General features: G+C 54.1%; 1 protein-coding gene across 2 annotated transcripts; it reads right to left on the reverse strand.

Annotated features, from left to right (window-relative positions):
• Positions 1–737: 737 nt before the first annotated feature.
• Positions 738–9,390, reverse strand: LGALS3BP (galectin 3 binding protein). Of its 2 annotated transcripts, none has more exons than XM_008013123.3 (6): positions 9,261–9,390; positions 6,501–6,575; positions 5,335–5,526; positions 4,193–4,324; positions 2,435–2,687; positions 738–2,172 (listed from the first exon to the last, which is right to left on the reverse strand). In XM_008013123.3, exons 2-6 carry the CDS (start codon positions 6,550–6,552, stop codon positions 1,047–1,049), a joined length of 1,755 nt encoding a protein of 584 aa, XP_008011314.1. In that variant the 5' UTR covers positions 6,553–6,575; positions 9,261–9,390; the 3' UTR covers positions 738–1,046. The 2 variants fall into 2 exon arrangements, with proteins under 2 accessions (XP_008011314.1, XP_037849263.1); XM_037993335.2 differs by having other exon boundaries at positions 6,501–6,578.
• Positions 9,391–18,383: the final 8,993 nt, after the last annotated feature.

Below are 18,383 nucleotides of genomic sequence, written 5' to 3' on the forward strand. Positions count from 1 at the left end.
CCGGTCATGTCTTTCAGAGACCCGAACGCCCCACCAGAGGTGCAGCCCTGACCTTGCTGCCTCAGCACCTTTCCCTTCCTGTCGGACATGAGCAGGAGGTAGTGCTCACAAAAGCACACCCACCTATAGACTGGGTGCGGTGGCTCACGCCTGGAATCCCAACACTTTGGGAGGCCGAGGTAGGTGGATCACCTGAGGTCAAGAGTTCAAGACCAGCCTGGCCCCCATGGTGAAACCCCATCTCTACAAAAATACAAAAGTTACTCGGGCATGATGGCGGGTGCCTGTAGTCCCAGCTACTCAGGAGGCTGAGGTGGGAGAAGCGCTTGAAACCGGGAGGTGGAGGTTGTAGTGAGCCAAGATCACACCACTACGCCCCAGCCCGGGCGACAGAACAAGATTCCGTCTCAAAAATAAATAAATAAAATAAAATAAAGCACACCCACCCAGATAAGGGGTGAGGGCACCCGTCACAGCCAGACTTTCATGAACACACACACGCCTATGCCCACACAATCACACACCCACGTGCACGCGTGCAGTGACGCGCACCCTCCTGCTCGTGTCCCACTGTGTCGCTGCTCCGCGCTGGGAGGTGTGCTTCCCGTTCCATCTTCCCCGCTAGCCAGTAGCTTCACAAGGACAGGGACTCTGCCTCATTCCCTGCCCCCCAGAGCCTGGCACTCCTGATGTCTAAACACGGTATAGACCCAACAACACTTTCTGTACAAACAAACGTAGGAACCACAATGTCATTTTAATGACCTCAGACCAGTGACAAGGGCAGACTGACCAGGGGCTGTGGGGGGACCCCAGAGCGACCTCGAGGGCGCCCTGGTGCTTACCACCTGGAACCTGGTGAGGCAGTGGGAGAACTCCTGGCGGACACGAGTGGAAGTCTTCTTGAAGCTGAGAGCTCAGGGGAGTAGGGGGACATCTGGTGGACGGTTGTTGATTGTTGCAGAGAGGAAGGAAGCCAAGGAGGGGAGCCTGCAGTGAGGGCGTCCTGGGGTCCTCGGGTTCTTACCACCCTTGGGCCATGCCATCTAGTCCACACCCGAGGAATTGGTCAGGTAGAAGGGGCGGATGACCGTGCGGAAACTGCTGAAGTGCCCTGCTGGGCAGGGGAAGAAGGAGGTGCTCTTGGAGCTGTTGGTGTCCAGGGCACTGGGAATCGCAGCCTTCCAGCCCTCGAAATCGGTGACGTCTGCCACAAAGAGCCCGTCACAGAGCATCAGGGCTTTGTTTTCGTAGGCAATGCTGTGATCTGAGCCACCAGACTTGGTGAGGCCCAGGATGGGGAGCTCGTCGGAGGAGCAGGAGAAGCCGTAGTTCCAGCAGCTCTGAATGGTGGGGAGGTAGACCAGGGACCAGGACACCCTCTTGTCCTGGAAGAGGAAGCTGGGGTGTTGTGGGGTCTGGAAGGACTGGTAGGGGTAGTATCTGTAGTCAGAGGGGGCTTGGAAGTAATTAGAATATTTGACCAAAGGTCCCTGTCTGGACTGATAGACCAGCTGGGACTTCCGTGCACTCCAGGAACTGTCCGTCACAGAGGCGCTCCAGGTGGGCGAGGTGTAAATCCGGGGCTTGTAGGCATCTTCGGTGAGGTTCAGGCCTTTGTACTGGGCCAGCAACTGGAAGGGCACAGTGTGGAATTCCAGGGCCTGCAGAGTCTTCCTCTGGAACAGGGCCTTGTGGCTCCAGTACAGGGTCAGGTTGAACTGCAGCTCAAAGAGCTCCTCAGGGAGCATCATAGGGAAGCGGACCTTCTCCACCAAGCCCTCCACCTCCTCATGGGAGGCGCGCTCCCCCCCGCTCCAGGTGTCCACGGCCTTCAGTAGGGCCAGCTCGCTGGGCACCACCAGGTCGCTCCTGGGCAGCAGCAGCTGGAGCAGGTCTGTGGGGACACTGGGCCAGGCCTCGGCCTGTGTCAGGGCCTCAAAGTTCCAGGCCAGGAACTGCAGGCAGAGCTTCTCCAGCAGGGTGTCCCCTGTGGCTAGTGCATAGGCATACAGGTCCAGGGGCGTCTGGAATGAGGGGTCCTGGGGGAGGAGGATGGCAAAGAGGCTCGCACAGTAGCCCTGCAGCTGCTTGGCCCCATAGGCAGAGGCCAGCTTGTGGAAGCACTTGACTGACGACAGGGCGATGTCGATCCTCCGGGAGTAGAAGTACCTGGGGAGAAAGAGGGAGAGTGGATGCCGGCCCCACAGGACAGCAGGGGAGCCCTGAGCCTGCCTGTCCAACACAGCCACCCGAGTGTGCACAGCGTGGGAGCGAGCATGCGTGTGTGTGCAATTGCGCGAGTGCACGTGTGACAACAGTACATGTGCATGCAAGAGTGTGTGCAGGTGTGCGTGTGTGTGGGTGTGCTTTTGAAGCGGGGAGGAGGACAAAGCCCCTGGCAGCCCCAGAGCCTGAGGACGAGACGGCTCACCTGAGAAAATCCCTGACCATGGGCACACACTCGACATCCACACTCATGGTGACATTGCTGCCTGGCTCCTTCCACAGGGCCTGGGCCTCCGGGTTGGCAGTCAGGATGATCGTGTGGCCACAGAAGCCCAGGGCGTCCTCACCCTGCACACCCACACTGATGGACAGGTCGCAGCCCTGCTGGCTGTCAAAAATCTGGCCAAGGACTTCTGAGAGCTCCCTGGAGAGGTCCAGGGTGTGGGTGCTCCTGGTTTCTAAGAAGGGGCGGGAGGGAAGAAGGCTGCGTTAGGAGCCGGGATGCTGCCACTCTCTGGGGGCAGCATCTTCATCTGAAAGTGGGGGGTTCGTGGCTGCCTCATCCACTCTGGAAGGCTCCTGGGAAGACAAGGGACAGGAGAGACCAAAAGTGTCGGATCCCTGGGCCGTGAGGCCCCACCCCTTCCAGCCCTGGGGAACATGAGCAGCTGGGACCTGGCCAAGCCTGTCCAGGCCCCCGCTTTAGGCCCTCTGCTCTGTGCTGCTCCCCGGATTCAGGCAGCAGCTCTGCAGGGAGACTCGGTGGTGCTGACTCTGGAGCCCCACTCCCCAGCCTCAGTCATCAACCACCACTGACACTGCCCTTCTCAAACCAAAACCACTGCCTGCTTAGACGGCCTGAAAAGTGAGGGTCCTGTGGCAACCCCATTTTAGAACTCTAGGGGTCCTTGAGCAGCCTCCTGTGGGGGACGAGACCTGCAGAAGTCATGGGAGGCTCCCGGGTCAGGGGTCAGTGTGGTGTGCCCCCTCCTCTTCTTTGAGCCCCTGTCAAAGCCTAACTCAAAACGAAATCCCATAGTTTTTTGTTTGTCACAAATATAATAGGTTTGAAGTAACCATGACCTTTCAACCAGGTGGGCTTGCCCTGGGCCTCCTAAAACCTGAGCCACCACAGGACCCCCAGCTGCCTCCCACCTGCATGCCTCACCACAGCTCTCCCACCCCAGGAGCTTTTGCCCGGCACCCACAGCCCTGCGTGCTCCGCCTGGCCTCCCCCGGCCCCTGACAGCCCCATGGCATCTCGTGGGCTTCCCGCACTGTGAGTCCAGGCTTGGCTGCAGCCATTTGTCCATCCCATGTGGGCACAGGGGCTCCCTGGGATTCAACCCCTCCTGCCTCAGGGGCCTCCAGCTCCTGGCAAAGGGCGGTAGGCAGGAAGTGCCTCCAGCTCCTGACAAAGGGCGGTAGGCAGGAAGTGCCCAGGCTGTCGCGTGCAAGCCCAGGAAGAACCACCTCGGCACGGAAGAAACACGAGAAACTCAGATCCAGGGGCTCCAACCCACAGAGCAGCCTGGGTTCCCTCCACACCGGGCTGGGTTGGGGGAAGCTGGCTGGGGCGGCGAGTAGTTGGGCCTCCCTCCACCAGGATGGGCTTGAGCCTGTCGCATGCTGTGAAGTGTGTTTCCGAGCAGGCGCTGGCATTTCAGGTCAGGCTGCAGCCAGGTGTCCTGCTCACTGAGACTGTGGCTCCCTGCCCCACACTCGGGTTCCGCATGGAGACTTGGTGGTTCTGGGTGTTTCTCCAGAAGGGGCTGTGGAGGAGTCTGGGACTGTGGGACTCGGAGCTGGTGGGCTCTTTGGACATCCAGGACTCTCCATGCGGAGTGGGCAGGTGGTAGTGGAAGGAACCTTTGTGTGCTTCGTGTGTGTGGGGGTGGTGCCGGGAGGGGCAGGGGCCCCGGGACCCCAGGGCACGCTGGGGCCTCCGCAGGGAGGTGCTCACCATTGGTGCAGACCACACCAGCGTCTCTCTCGTGCCTGCAGTTGCTCTTCAGCCAGCCCAGGGACTTGCAGTCGGCCAGCGAGGCCTCGGTTCCCATGCACTGGACCTCGTCCAGCATGATGGGGCCTGATCCTGTGGACACAGCAGATGGCAGGGCTGGGGGTGTGATGACTGCACCTAGGAGTCCCACAGCAAGACTCAGCCCTTTGTTCCGCGCCCCAGCCGTGAGGGTCCGTCTGCGTACAGGTCCTTCACCGGCGAACCATGGTGGATATTCCAGCAAGGGCTGGGTTTGTGATTGCAACGTCAGGCCATAAACTTAGCCTTCATGCTTACAAAGCTTACTGGCTCCTTCAGCGACATCACGTTCATGTACAGTAACTGCGTGCCTATCCCTGCAACATCAGGCTCACATACTGTATTTGTGTGACTATCCCTGCTGCTAAATAGTTGGTGAATTGTTTCTCTTTTTTTTCCAGAATCACAACTGCTGCGTCAGTGGAAATCTTCCTGCGTACAGACTTTTCTTTTGAGGGGAAAATGTTTCAAGAAGATAAACTCCTGGAGTGGAGTTTCTGGGCCGGAGGGAACAAGCCCAGCCCAGCTCTTGAACCTGCCCAAGCACCCGCCACCGTCACCGGCCAAGTGTGGGTGACGCAGTCCCCCCGGAACTTCATCCACAGGGCTTCAGCGCCATCAAAAGTGTTTGCTCTTAGGCCGGGTGTGGTCATCCCAGCACTTTGGGAGGCTGAGGCGGGCGGATCACTTGACACCAGAAGTTCAAGATCAACCTGGCCAACATGGTGAAACCCCTTCTCTACTAAAAAATACAAAAATCAGCCGGGCATGGTGGCAAGTACCTGCAATCCCAGCTACTCAGAAGGCTGAGGCAGGAGAATTGCTTGAACTCAGGAGGCCGAGGTTGCAGTGAGCCGAGATCGTGCCACTACACTCCAGCCTGGGTGACAGAGCAGGACTCCGTTTAAAAAGAAAAAAGTTGTTTGCTCGCTCTTGCTAAATTAATAGTAATCCAATTTGCATGTCTTTGAAACCTGACTGTCTCATCTTCGGGAATTTGCCCTGCCTGGGAGCTGGCTGTGCTGTGGGTCTCGGCCTCGGAGGACGGGGACAGCAGGCCCTACCTTGCCCAAAGGCAGCTCTGCCCAGAGCCTGGGTGGCGTTCTCAAAGCCCAGGGCCCGGCAGACGACGCTGGCATCAGTCAGGTCCCACAGGTTGTCACACACAGTGCCCCACTGGCCTCTGTAGAAGATCTCCACGCGGCCCTGGTTGGTGGCGCCCCCATCGGCCAGCCGCATGTCACCATCGTTCACGCCTGCAGGCAGAGACGAGCGAGGGCCAGGCTGGGGCCTGCAGCACCCACCGCCCACACCTCCAGGACCCATGCTGTCCTGGGTCTCCCCTGCTGAGCTTCTTTTCCAGGGTTTCAAGGTCCCCCGGCCTCTCCATGAGGGACACCTCGATGAGGGAGGAGTGGAAGATACATACAGCCCCCCTGCCCCACGGAGGCTAAACTCGCCTTTCCTTGTTTTAGGGGTCTCAGCCCTTCACTCCATAGACAGAACAGGGGCAGAGAAGCCCCAGGTTCTCAAGCACTGGGAATGGAGGTGGCAAGACCCTGAGGGAAGGATCGTGGGGGAATGGAGGCCCCGTGCTGACCCGCCTGAGGGTGTCTGCAGTTTGGGGGTGCTGGCCTGTGGGGGCAGCAGGCCTAGGGACCCCTGGGAGCACAGGCGGAATGTTTCCAGGGCAGAGAATGGGATTCCCACTCCACACACGTCCTTCTGGGACTCAGCCCACCGACACTCCAGCCCCTACAGGAGCTGACAGAGCCGGGCAGGAGCTGGGTGCCTGAATCTAGCTGGGGGCACATCTGGCTTCCATGGGGCCCCCAGGATAAGCTTGAGCCTCCAGGGGCTCAGAGTGTAAAGGATGTGAGGAAAAGCAGCTGGGACCCTCTGGAAGATTGACCTGCGTCCGAGGCCGTTGACTTCACCACAGCCCCGGTGACTGCTGGTTTGACCAGCTCCTCTGGTTCCCTCTGGACAGAATGGAGGACTCCTTAGTGTCCTCTCTATAACCTGCATCTCACCTGAGCCCAGGTGAGCCCCCTGGAACCTCCAAGCCACCATCACTTGGGATACCTGGTGCCGCAAGGAGGAGAGAAGCCCTGGCTAACCGCTGGGCCCCGGGCCCCAGGCAGAGCATCTCCCTGAAGCTCTGCGCAGACCCAGGCTGCAGCAGCCTCACAGACCTTTGCTTTTGGCATTTCCCAGGGGCTCAGCTCACCTTGGGTCCCTGCGACCAGCAACCACACCCAGAAGAGCCTCGGAGGGGCCATGGCCGTGCTTGGATGCCCAGATCCTGCTGCAGACAGAAGCGGCGGGGTGAGGCACGGGAGCCAGGTGGCCCGAAGCCCGGGGACCGGCCTGCCCATTAACCCGTCAGCCCAACCTGGGCTGTGTGGCAGGCAGGATCCCTCTCCTGCAGAGCCCACTATGGTCCCAGTAAGTGTGACGGGTGCTATGGAAGCGCCCCGCAGGGGCCCCTCACCTGGTCTGCAGCATGCTCCTGGAAGGATGTGTAAGACTTGGCTAGATGAAGGGGTGGGCTGGGGGTACCCCCTGGCAGTTAAGGACAGCAAGAATCGGTGACTAGAGGCAAGTGAGCTCATCTCAAAAAACCAGGCCCCAGGCAAGGCTGCCACATGGGCATGGGCGGGGAGGGTGGAGAGGGAGGAGGCCACGGGCACAGGCCCAGGTCGGGAGGCTTAAGGGCACAGGCCCGGGTTGGGAGGTTAAGATCTGGGCCTTAATCTTCAGGCAACAGACCCCCGCAGGGACTGTCCCAGAGGTCTAAGCAGGCAAAGGCGAGACTGCAGCCTGCAGAGTGGATGGGAGGGGACTCGTCAGGAGAGGCCACGGAAGCTGGGCCAGGGGTGACAGATAAGCAGCAGGGAGACATACCGGGGCTCCATGGTGTTCGGATGGGGAAGATAGGGGAAAAGGGTCAGGGCTGCAGCCCCGGGTGGGCCATGCTGGGGGAAGAACGGGGAGGAAATGCTGAAGTATCCCCAAGACACTGACACTCAGGTTGGGGTTGGGGAGGTCCAGGTGTCCACCTTCTGGCCTGGTGTTCTTGCCTCCGTGTAATTTCCATGCTTTTGTCTTCGCCTGCCTCCCTCCCCCACACCCCGCCAATGGAGAGACAGGTATGGCTTCTCTGGCTCGGTAAGAATCCTGTGACACCTGACACTGTCCCCTCAGTTCAGCAAGCCGGGGGCAGGCCTCTGGGTGGCACTGCTGTGGGCACCCGCTGGGAGTCTGGGCCTGGTGACCTTGAGGCTGCTCAGAGGGGGCCTGGTGGACGGCTGCAATGGCATCGCCAGAGCTTGTTGGAAGTGCTGTCATGGCTGGCCTCACCCTAGCCCCTCTGCATGGGAGTCTGCATGAACAAGCGCCCTGGGAGCTGGGTGCCCTGGCTGGTGAGAGCTTTGCTCTGGGACTCACGCTCACTGGCACTGTGCAGCCACCCCTTATCAGGGCTCCCCAGGCACCACTGGAGGCCTTACCGTGACCTTGAGAACCACCTTAGTTACACCCCACCTTACAAGTGAATGAGCTGACACCCAGAGAGGCAAATGGGCTCCACGTCCACAGCCGGTGAGCCATAGGCAGGGGATCTGCTCGATCCTTGTCAATGTCCTCCCTGCATCAATGTCAGTAGATGGCTAAAGACGCCAGGGTGTGACCGCCTGTCCTGTGTGCTGGGGACTGTGCTTGTTTTAGCACTGAAGTTTCCCTGTGTCCTGGGAAAACCTCAGTCCCAGGCACGCCGGTATGGGTGGACACCCTCTCCACTTCTGCCCCCAGCCACTTCACTCTGCTGCAGCCACCAGGTTTGTCTGTCCTGGGAGAGTAACTCAGGGCCTTGGAAAAATGGCCAAGTGGCCAGGCACAATGGCTCACGCCTGTAATCCTAGAACTTTGGGAGGCTGGGGCAGGTGTATCATTTGAGTTCAGGAGTTCGAGACCAGCCTGGCCAACATGGTGAAACCCCACCTCTACTAAAAATACAAAATAATAATAATAAGCAGCAGCAGCAGCAGCAGCAGCAGCAGCAGCAGCAGCAGCAGCAGCAGCAGCAGCAGCTGGGCGTGGTGATGCGCATCTGTAGTCCCAGCTACTCAGGAGGCTGAGGCAACAGAATTGCTTGAATCTGGCAGGCAGAGGTTGCAGTGAGCCATTGCACTACAGCCTGGGTGACAGAGCAAGACTCCGTCTCAAAAAAAAAGCGGGCAACGAAGCACCTGGCAGGTGGCGTTCTGCCCTCTGGGTGGCAGCGGCTGGCGACTTTTGCCTGATTCCTTCATACGGGGAGTTGAGACCCGGCTGCCTGTGTTGGCCCCGTCATGCAAATCAGAAAAAAAGGTGCTCTTCCTAGGAGTGGGTGCAGGCCTAGGCCAAATGCACAGGCCTGAGAGAGGGCCAACCTGAATTCTAACCCACTTGCCCTTTGGCTGGTATCCTTGTGCAGTGAGCCATCTGCCCAACTGTACACAGAGGCCCTGTGGGCCTGGGAGCAGCAATGACTGTTGCTGGGCTCAGGAGCCCTGGATCCCCAGCTCCAGACCTATGTGCAAACAGGGAGGCATGACCCCCACTTGCCTGTGTAGAGAGAGGGGGTGCCCTGGCCGGGCGTGATGGCTCACACCTGTCATCCCAGCACTTTGGGAGGCCGAGGCGGGTAGATCACCAGAGGTCAGGAGTTTGAGACCAGGCTGGCCAACATGGCGAAACCCTGTCTCTACTAAAAATACAAAAATTAGCTGGACGTGGTGGTGCGTGTCTGTAATCCCAGCTACTTGGGAGGCTGAGGCAGGAGAATCGTTTGAACCCAGGAGGGGGAGGCTGCAGTGAGCAGAGATAGCATCACTGTACTCCAGCCTGGGTGATAGAGTGAGACCCTGTCTCAAAAAAAAAAAAAAAAAAAAAAAAAAGAGAGAGAGAGAGAGGGGTGCCCACCTGAAAGCCGGAGGCAGCAGCTTACCTGGCTGGGGCAGCTTCGATGGCTGTGCTGGAGCCCCTTGCTTCCAGCCACAGGAGCCCTCTGCAGACTGTTCCTTTGACCCAGAAGCCTCTCCCAGGGTGGAGTGTGGTCAGGCTGATCCCAGGAAATGCTTCAGAAAAGAGTCTACTTTCGATTTCTAGAAACCACCTGACAGAGATGTCTTCTGGGATTGGCTGCTGCTGATACTCCCCAGGGTCCCTCTCCTTCATCTCAGCTCTGCCCGTGGGTATCAGTGCCGGGCTGGCAGAGGCCCAAGGCAGGAGTCTGGCTGGAGCAAGGCCCGCAAGAGGACTGACAGCCACACTCAGTCAGAAACGCTGCCAGGCTGGCCGGGGGCTGGTGTTTGGGGGACGGGAGGGGAAGCAGCAGAGGCTCTGGGCCCAGACAGTCTGCACCTGGTGGCGGGGCACAGTGCCTCTCTTGGTGACATAATGGCTCTGTCCAGCTCATACCCGTTCCTTTCCTCCCACCGAAAGCCAGCGCCTCAATCATCCCTTGGGGAGCACCCCCTCCCACTCCAGGCTGTGTGGTTCCCAGATGGCCCCCAGCTCTTGGCCTTCAACCACCCAAGGCCTGGCTGTCTGAGCCCTGCGGGGCCCCCTGGGCCACACTACTGGTTTCAGGGTGGGGCTGTGAGCCCAGCCAGCTGGTGAGAGGCGGCTTCCGACTGAGAGGATGTGGGCCCAGGCTGCTGGGGCCCATGGGACAGAGCAGAGGGAAGCAGGCATCCTCCGGCCTGAGCTCCTGGGTCCAACTGGCCTAATCAGTGGTCAAGCCTGGGCTTCACCCGCTCAGTGAGGCAATCAGCAGCCTCTTTTGTTTCTATCACTTGCACCCCGTGATTCTGGACGAGCCTTGGGATGCGCCCAGGCCTCTGACCAGTGGTTCTCAGCCTGGGCCGGACAGAAGAATCATCGGGGAGTTTTACAAACTCCTAATGCCCAGACCCAGGAAGTCACCATCTCTGGGAGTGGGGGACAGGCAGGGGCATTTCAAAAGCCCCCATGCAGTCCCACCGGGTGGAAAGTCCTGGTTCCCTGGCAGCTCAGAGTCCGAGACAGCCAGCCCAGCGGTCAGAGATTCAATGACTATTTCCCTCAAGATGTGAGGTTATAGGCAGCTGCATGGTTTGCCTAATCCCCTCCAGAGGAGCTGTGAAGACCCAGGGGCAGCTGCAGCTGCAAATAGAACTGGCATAGCAGGCTGTGGGGAGTTTCAAAATCTCATCCGGATTAAGGGCCTCAGTGCACAGAAGCCCCAGCATCGTCCCTTCTCAGCAGCGCTGATGGCTTCTGCCCAAGTGGCCAGGGAAGCACAGGAGTGCGGAGGACAGGAAGGCATCTCTGAGAAGTGCTGGGAAATGTGTTAAAACTCAGATGCCGAATCTTTAGCCCCAGAGCCCGGGAAAGTCCTGAGCCACCCAGGCAGGTAAAATGGAAGACCCAGAGGCCTCCTTGTGGAATCAGAGCACCAGTATCTGCTCCCCTGGGGCTCACAAGGCCTTTCCGGTGTGCGACGACCATGGGGTGGTGGGAAGCGCTGGCAGGGGACAGGCAGCGGACAGGAAGCTCAGCTCTGAGAAGACAGCTGGGTGAGAGCCTCAGATTCGTGTGGACAGAACTGCTGTCATCAGGAAGCCACTCCCAAGACATGGTGGGGAAAATGCTGGGCGTTTCAGAGATGAGAATGGTTAACTGGCCTGTAAGATCATCTTTTGTGCCTCTACCCCAAACCTCTCCGCAAATAGAGGAACACTCCCTATAAATAGCTAATATGGATTTCACCAGGCATTACTGTAAACCTTGCTATGAATGAATGCATTTAATACTTCCAGCCATGATGGGAAGCAGCTGCTCTTATGTTCCCTGTTACAGACGAGAAAACAGAGGCTCAACGAGGCAATGTAATCGGCTAAAATTGTGCAGCGGGAAGGGGAAAAACTGGGATTTCAAACGCATCCTTTTCTTCTTTTTAAAAATTGGCTTTGTTGGCATGTAATTTACCTGCAAAGTTTTGGCAAATGTGTAGCGATGGTATTGTGACAACAGTCATTACCTAGGGCATTTTAATCACTCCAGGAATTCTCTTATGCTTCTCTGCAGCCACCCCTCCCCCAGCTCCTTCCCAGCAACCACTTCTCAGCTTCTGCCACTGCTGGTTGCCTTTCCTACAATTCCCTCTATTTTGTCTTCTTTTCTAAGACACACTCTCCCTCCATTGCCCAGGCTGGAGTGCAGTGGCATGATCTCGGCTCACTGCAACCTCTGCCTCCCAGGTTCACGCGATTCTCCTGCCTCAGCCTCCCGAGTAGCTGGGATTACAGGTACGCCCATCACCATGCCCAGCTAATGTTTGTATTTTTAGTAGAGAAGGGGTTTCTCCACATTGGCCAGGCTGGCCTCGAACTTCTGACCTCAGGTGATCCACCTGCCTCTGCCTCCCAAAGCACTGGGATTACAAGCGTGAGGCACCACTCCTGGCCCCTAGAATTCCCTCTAAATGGAATCACACAGCATTTAATAGTTTGCATGTGGCTTCTTTTACTTACCACAACGCTTTTGAGATCCATCCATGCTATCTCAACAGTCAGTAACTGGCTCCCGGTTTTGCCGGGTAACGGCCCACTGTATGGACAGAACACCGCTGTTAATGCAGATTTGCACTGATGGACATTTGGGTCATTCCATCTTCCACTACTGTGCATAAAGCTGCTGCAAACATTTGGATACAAGTCTTTGCATGAGTGTATTTATTTTGTGTAAATACCTAGGAGCAGCATTACTGGGTCATATGGTAGATATATGTTTACCTTTTTAAGAAACTACCCAGCACTTCAGGAGGCTGAGGTTGGTAGATCACGAGGTCAGGAGTTCAAGACCAGCCTGGTCAAGATGTTGAGACCCTGTCTCTACAAAAAAATACAAAAATTAGCCAAACGTGGTGGCGGGCACCTGTAATCCCAGCTATTCGGGAGGCTGAGGCAGGAGAATCGCTTGAACCTGGGAGGCAGAGGTTGCAGTGAGCTGAGATTGCACCACTACACTCCAGCCTGGGCGACAGAGTGCAACACCTTCTCAGGAAAAAAAAAAAAAGAAAGAAAAAGGAAAAAAGAAAAGAAACTGTTTTCCAAAGTTGCTGAAACATTTTGCGTCCTTGTTAGTAATTTCTTTGTGTTCCAGTGGCTCTAAATCATCACCAATACTTGCTATTGTTAGTCTTTCAATTTCATCCATTCTGGAGGGCATGTAGTGAAGTTTCTTTGTGGTTATAATGACGAATGATGTTGGGCATCTTTATGCTTCTCTGTCATTCACACAATCTCTTTGGCAAAGCATCTGTTCAAATCTTACGCACATTTGAAAACTGGCTTGTTTGTTGTGTAAGTTCTTTATATATATTCTGTTCCTATAGCAGATGTATGATTTACCCTTTGTTTTTTTAACGAAAAGCTTGCTTTTCATTATCTTTTTTTTTTTTTTTTCTGAGACAGAGTCTCACTCTGTCCCCCAGGCTGGAGTGCAGTGGCGCGATCTTGGCTCAATGCAACCTCTGCCTCCTGGTTCACACCATTCTCCTGCCTCAGCCTCCTGAGTAGCTGAGACTACAGGCACCCGCCACCACGCCGGCTAATTTTTTGTATTTTTTTTTTTTTAGTAGAGATGGGGTTTCACTGTGTTGGCCAGGATGGTCTCAATCTCCCGACCTCGTGATTCGCCTGCCTCGGCCCCACAAAGTGCTGGGATCACAGGCGTGAGCCACCATGCCCGGCCTTTTTTTTGAGATGGAGTCTTGCTCTGTCGCCCAGGCTGGAGTGCAGTGGCTCTATCTCATCTCTCTGAAAGCTCCGCCTGCCGGGTTCATGCCATTCTCCTGCCTCAGCCTCCTGAGTAGCTGGGACTACAGGTGCCCACCACCTCGCCCGGCTAATTCTTTTGTATTTTTAGTAGAGACGGGGTTTCACCGTGTTAGCCAGGATGGTCTCCATCTCCTGACCTCATGATCCGCCCGCCTCGGCCTCCCAAAGTGCTGGGATTACAGGCATGAGCCACCGTGCCCGGCCGCTTTTCATTATCTTAACGGTGTTTCCTGAAGAGCAAAGTTTTATTTTTATTTATTTATTATTTATTTATTTATTTATTTATTTATTTATTTTGAGATGGAGTTTGGCTCTTGTTGCCCAGGCTGAAGTGCAATGGCACAAGTTCAGCCCACTGCAACCTCTGCCTCCCGGTTCAAGTGATTCTCCTGGCTCAGCCTCCCGAGTAGCTGGGATTACTTGGGAGGCTGCATCACCACACCTAGCTAATTTTTATATTTTTAGTAGAGACAGGGTTTCGGTTTTTTTTTTTTTTTTTTGAGACGGAGTCTCGCTCTGTCGCCCAGGCTGGAGTGCCGTGGCGCAATCTCCACTCACTGCAAGCTCCGCCTCCCGGGTTCACGCCATTCTCCTGCCTCAGCCTCCCGTGTGGCTGGGACTACAGGCGCCCGCCACCACGCCTGGCTAATTTTTGTATTTTTAGTAGAGGCAGGGTTTCACCGTGTTAGTCAGGATGGTCTCGATCTCCTGACCTCGTGATCCGCCCATCTCGGCCTCCCAAAGTGCTGGGATTATAGGCGTGAGCCACCGCACCCGGCCGAGACAGGGTTTTACCATGTTGTTCAGGCTGGTCCTGAACTCCTGACCTCAGGTGATCTACCTGCCTCAGCCTCCCAAAGTGCTGGGATTAGAGGTGTGAGGCACCGTGCCTGGCAGAGCAAAGGTCTTGAATTTGGATGAAGCTCAATTTGTCATTCTTCTGCTGTCAGATCTATGAAATCTTGGCCTAACCCTAGGTCACAAAGGTTTTCTCCTGTCTTCTAGGAGTCTGCTACTTTTAGCTGTTATATTTGGGTCTCTGGTCTTTCCTGAGTGAATTTTGAGTATGGTGGGAGATAAGGGTTGAAGTCATTTGTTCCCATAGAGAACAGAGTTGTGAAAGGAAAATATCTTGGGCCCCAAAATCACCAGCTAGAGGGAAAAGTGAAGCTGGGGCTGCTTAGGGCCAACTTTGCCTTCCATTCTATTCAGTCACCCTCTGCTCGCCGGGCACGGTGGCCACGCCTGTAATCCCAGCACTTTGGGAGGCCGAGGCGGGTGGATCACGAGGTCAGGAGATCGAGACCATCCTGGCTGACACGGTGAAAACCCGTCTCTACTAAAAATACAAAAAATTAGTTGGGTGTGGTGGCACCTGCCTGTGGTCCCAGCTACTTGGGAGGCTGAGGCAGGAGAATGGCGTGAACTCGGGAGGTGGAGGTTGCAGTGAGCCGAGATGGTGCCACTCACTCCAGCCTGGGCGACACAGCAAGACTCTGTCAAAAGGAAAAAAAAAAAAGAATGCTACCATTTGTCTCTCATCTACCTGTGACCCGGAAGCCTCCTCCCCACTTGGAGTTGTCCTGCCTTTCCAGACTGAACCAATGTTCATTCTACACGTGTTGATTGATGTCTTAATATCTCCCTAAAATGTATAAAACCAAGCTGTGCTCCCACCACCTTGGGCCCACATTCTCAGGCCCTCCTGAGCTGTGTCAGGGACACCCATGTCCTCAACCTTGCCAAAATAAACTCTAAATTAACTGAGCCCCACTGAGCACGGTGGCTCATGCCTGTAATCCCAGCACTTTGGGAGGCCAAGGAGGGCAGATCACTTGAGGTCAGGAATTCAAGACCAGCCTGGCCATCATGGTGAAACCCCATCTCTACCAAAATATAAAAAATTAGCCGGGTGTGGTGGTGCACACTTGTAATCCCAGCTACTCGGAAGGCTGAGGCAGGAGAATCCCTTAAACCTGGGAGGCAGAGATTGCAGTGAGCCAAGATCACGCCACTGCACTCCAGCCTGGCGACAGAGAGAGATTCTGTCCCAAACAAATAAATAAAATAAAATAAATTAACTGAGACCTGTCTCAAGTTTTCGGGGTTCACAGAGTTGTCCCAGCACCAAAAATCTTTTTGGGAAGACAATCTTTTGGATTTCAGGTGAATTACATTGGCTCTTTTGTCAAAAGTCAAGGGGCCACATCCATAAGGGTCTACTTCTGGGCCCTCTTCTGTCTCATTCATCGGTGTCTGTTTTCCTTATGGCAATACTGCACTATTTTGATTACTTGTGGCATTATAGTAAGTCTTGAAGCCAGATAGTATAAGTCCTTCAACTTTGCTTTCCTTTCTCAAAGTCAACTCTTTAGACCCATGAAGATGTATACTGTTTTATTCTTTTGGGTCTTTGATTTACTTCATCAGTGTTTCGTAGTTTCAGGATGGAGATGTCACACATCTTTGGTTAGACTTACAGCTAACTATTTCCTGATTTTTGGTGCTACTGTAATTGACAATGTTTAAAAACTTTTCAATTTCTAGTTGTTCACTGCAGTTATAATAAAGTTAAATTTTGTATGTGGAATTAATATATTAATATGTTAAACATATTAATATATTAAATTTAGTATGTGTAGTTCTGTGGTTTGAGACGGAGTTTTGCTCTGTTACCCAGGCTGGAGTGCAGTGGTACAAATACTGCTAACTGCAACCCCAACCTCCTGGGCGCAGGTGATCCTCCCACTCAGCCTCCCACGTAGCTGGGACCACAGGCATGCGGACCACATCCAGCTCATCTTTACAATTTTTTGTAGAGGGTCTTGCTATGTTGCCCAGGCTGGCCTTGAACTCCTGGGCTCAAGTGATTCTCTTGTCTCAGTCTCCCAAAGTGCTGGGATTACAGGCGTGAGCCACCGTACCTAGCCTCAGAGCTATTTTTTGAAGATTTCTTAGGCTCGTCTAGCTAGTCAAACTTGTCACTGGCGAATAAAGACAGTTTCATTCCTTCTTTTTAAATCTGAATAACTTCCTTTTTTTCTTTTGCACCAATAGGATGACAAATAAAAGTGATGAGAGCAATGTCAGTTTCCTGGGTTTGGTAAATGTACTGTACTTAGGTAATCAGTACATTGGAGGGAGTCATATGAATGCTACACAGAAACACAACCGCTGGCCCCGCTTATCTGCGGTTTCGCTTACTGCAGTTTCAGTTACCCGCGGTCATCTGAGGTCTGAAAATATTAAATGGAAGATTCCAGAAATAATTCATAACTTTTAAATTGCACACTGTTCCTACTGGGATGAAATACTGTGCCATCCTGCTCCTTCCCTTCTTCATCACAAGGGCGAGTACAGTACGGTAGGATATTTAGAGAGACCACATGCACATAACTCTTATTTCAGACTATTGTACTGATTGTTCTATTTACTGTGCTACTGTTAATCTCTTACTGTGCCTAATTTATGAATTAAGCTTTCTCGCAGGTATGAATGTAGAACAGGAAATTCCATACTATCTAGGGTTTCAGGCATCCACTGCGGGTCTTGGAATGTATCCCCCACAGGTAAGGGGGATGTAAACCAAAAAGTGTCTGAGACAGTTCTCAACCAATTAATTTTGCCAAGGTTAAGGACAAGGCCAGGGAGGCAAAACAAAAACGTGACAAAATATGGAATCACTGAAACAGTCTGTGGTCTGTGCCTGTCTCCAGAGGTGACTTTGAGGGCTTCCATATTTAAAGGGGAAATGCAGGCTGGAGGGGGAAGAGGGAAGGTCCGGTCCTAGTGCTGCCTCCAAGGGTTGCAAAAGAGGAGCAGGCAGGGGAACAGTCAATGGTGTATTCCTCTGGTGCTCAGTAAACTGGCACTTCACATAAGATAAGGTGAGCACAGTAGCTACCTGCAGTCTTTAGCCTTTCCTCTGTCGCTATCTGCTTAGGAACAAAAGGAAAGGCAGCTGCTTGCATGACTCAGCGCTCAGCTTCACGTTTTTTCCTATTGGCAGTGTGAATTGGGGTTTTTATTTTCCTTTCACAGGACCTACTGCATTTTTGCAACCTCTATGTGGTTCAAAATTTTATTTCAAAGGAAAAAATGGTGGGGAAAAAAGTGGTGAAAACAGACACTCTTGCCTTGTTCCTTAGGGGGAAGGCGTTCTGTGTCTGACCATGAAGTAGAAGCTTAGCTGTGAACTTCTCACCGGTGCCCTTCATCAGGTTAAGGACGTTCTCTAAGGGTTTTTTTGGCTTTTTGTTTAGAATTGGATTGGGTGAACGGGTATTAGATTCTGTCAAATGCTTTTTCTATATCTTTTGAGATTATCATGCTTTCCCCGCCCACCTTTTTTTTTTTTTTTTTTTTTTTGAGATGGAGTCTCACTCTGTCACCCAGGCTGGAGAGCAATGGCATGATGTTGGTTCACAGCAACCTCCGCCTCTCAGGTTCAAGCGATTCTCCTGCCTCAGCCTCCCAAGTAGCTGGGACTATAGGCGCGCCCCACCACGCCCAGCTAATTTTTGTGTTTTTAGTAGAGATGGGGTTTCGCCATGTTGGCCAGGCTGGTCTCAAACTCCTGACCTCAAATGATCTGCCCACCTCAGCCTCCCAAAATGCTGGGATTACAGGCGTGAGTCATCACACCCTGCCCCATTTTTAGTTGTTAATATGAATTTCATTGATTGATTTCAGAATATTGAACTAACCCTGTATTCCTAGAATAAACCACACCTATCGTGAAGTATTCTTGTCAGAGGCATTTGAACCAGAGCCGCTCCATCTTGAACAGGGTCTGGGTAAAATATGGCTGAGACCTGCTAGGGTGCATTCCCAGGAGGTTTAGGCATTCTTAGTCACTGGAGACAGAAGTTTGGAACAAGATACAGGTCATACCTCGCTGATAAAACAGGCTGACCGGGTGCAGTGGCTCACACCTGTAATCCCAGCACTTTGGGAGGTCGAGGTGGGTGAATCACGAGGTCAGAAGTTCGAGACCAGCCTGGCCAACATGATGAAACCCTATCTCTACTAAAAATATAAAATTTAGCGGGGCATTGTGGCACATGACTGTAATCCCTGCTACTCAGGAAGCTGAGGCAGGAGAATCGCTTGAACCCTTGAACCTGGGAGTCGAAGGCTGCAGTGAGCCAAGATTGTGCCACTGCACTCCAGCCTAGGCGACAGAGTGAGACCCCATCCCCCCCCCCCAAAAAAAAAAAAAGAACTCCTTAGCACAGATTAGCAAG

The sequence above is a fragment of the Chlorocebus sabaeus genome, chromosome 16, assembly GCF_047675955.1.
Source record: "Chlorocebus sabaeus isolate Y175 chromosome 16, mChlSab1.0.hap1, whole genome shotgun sequence".
Taxonomy (NCBI): Eukaryota; Metazoa; Chordata; class Mammalia; order Primates; family Cercopithecidae; genus Chlorocebus; species Chlorocebus sabaeus.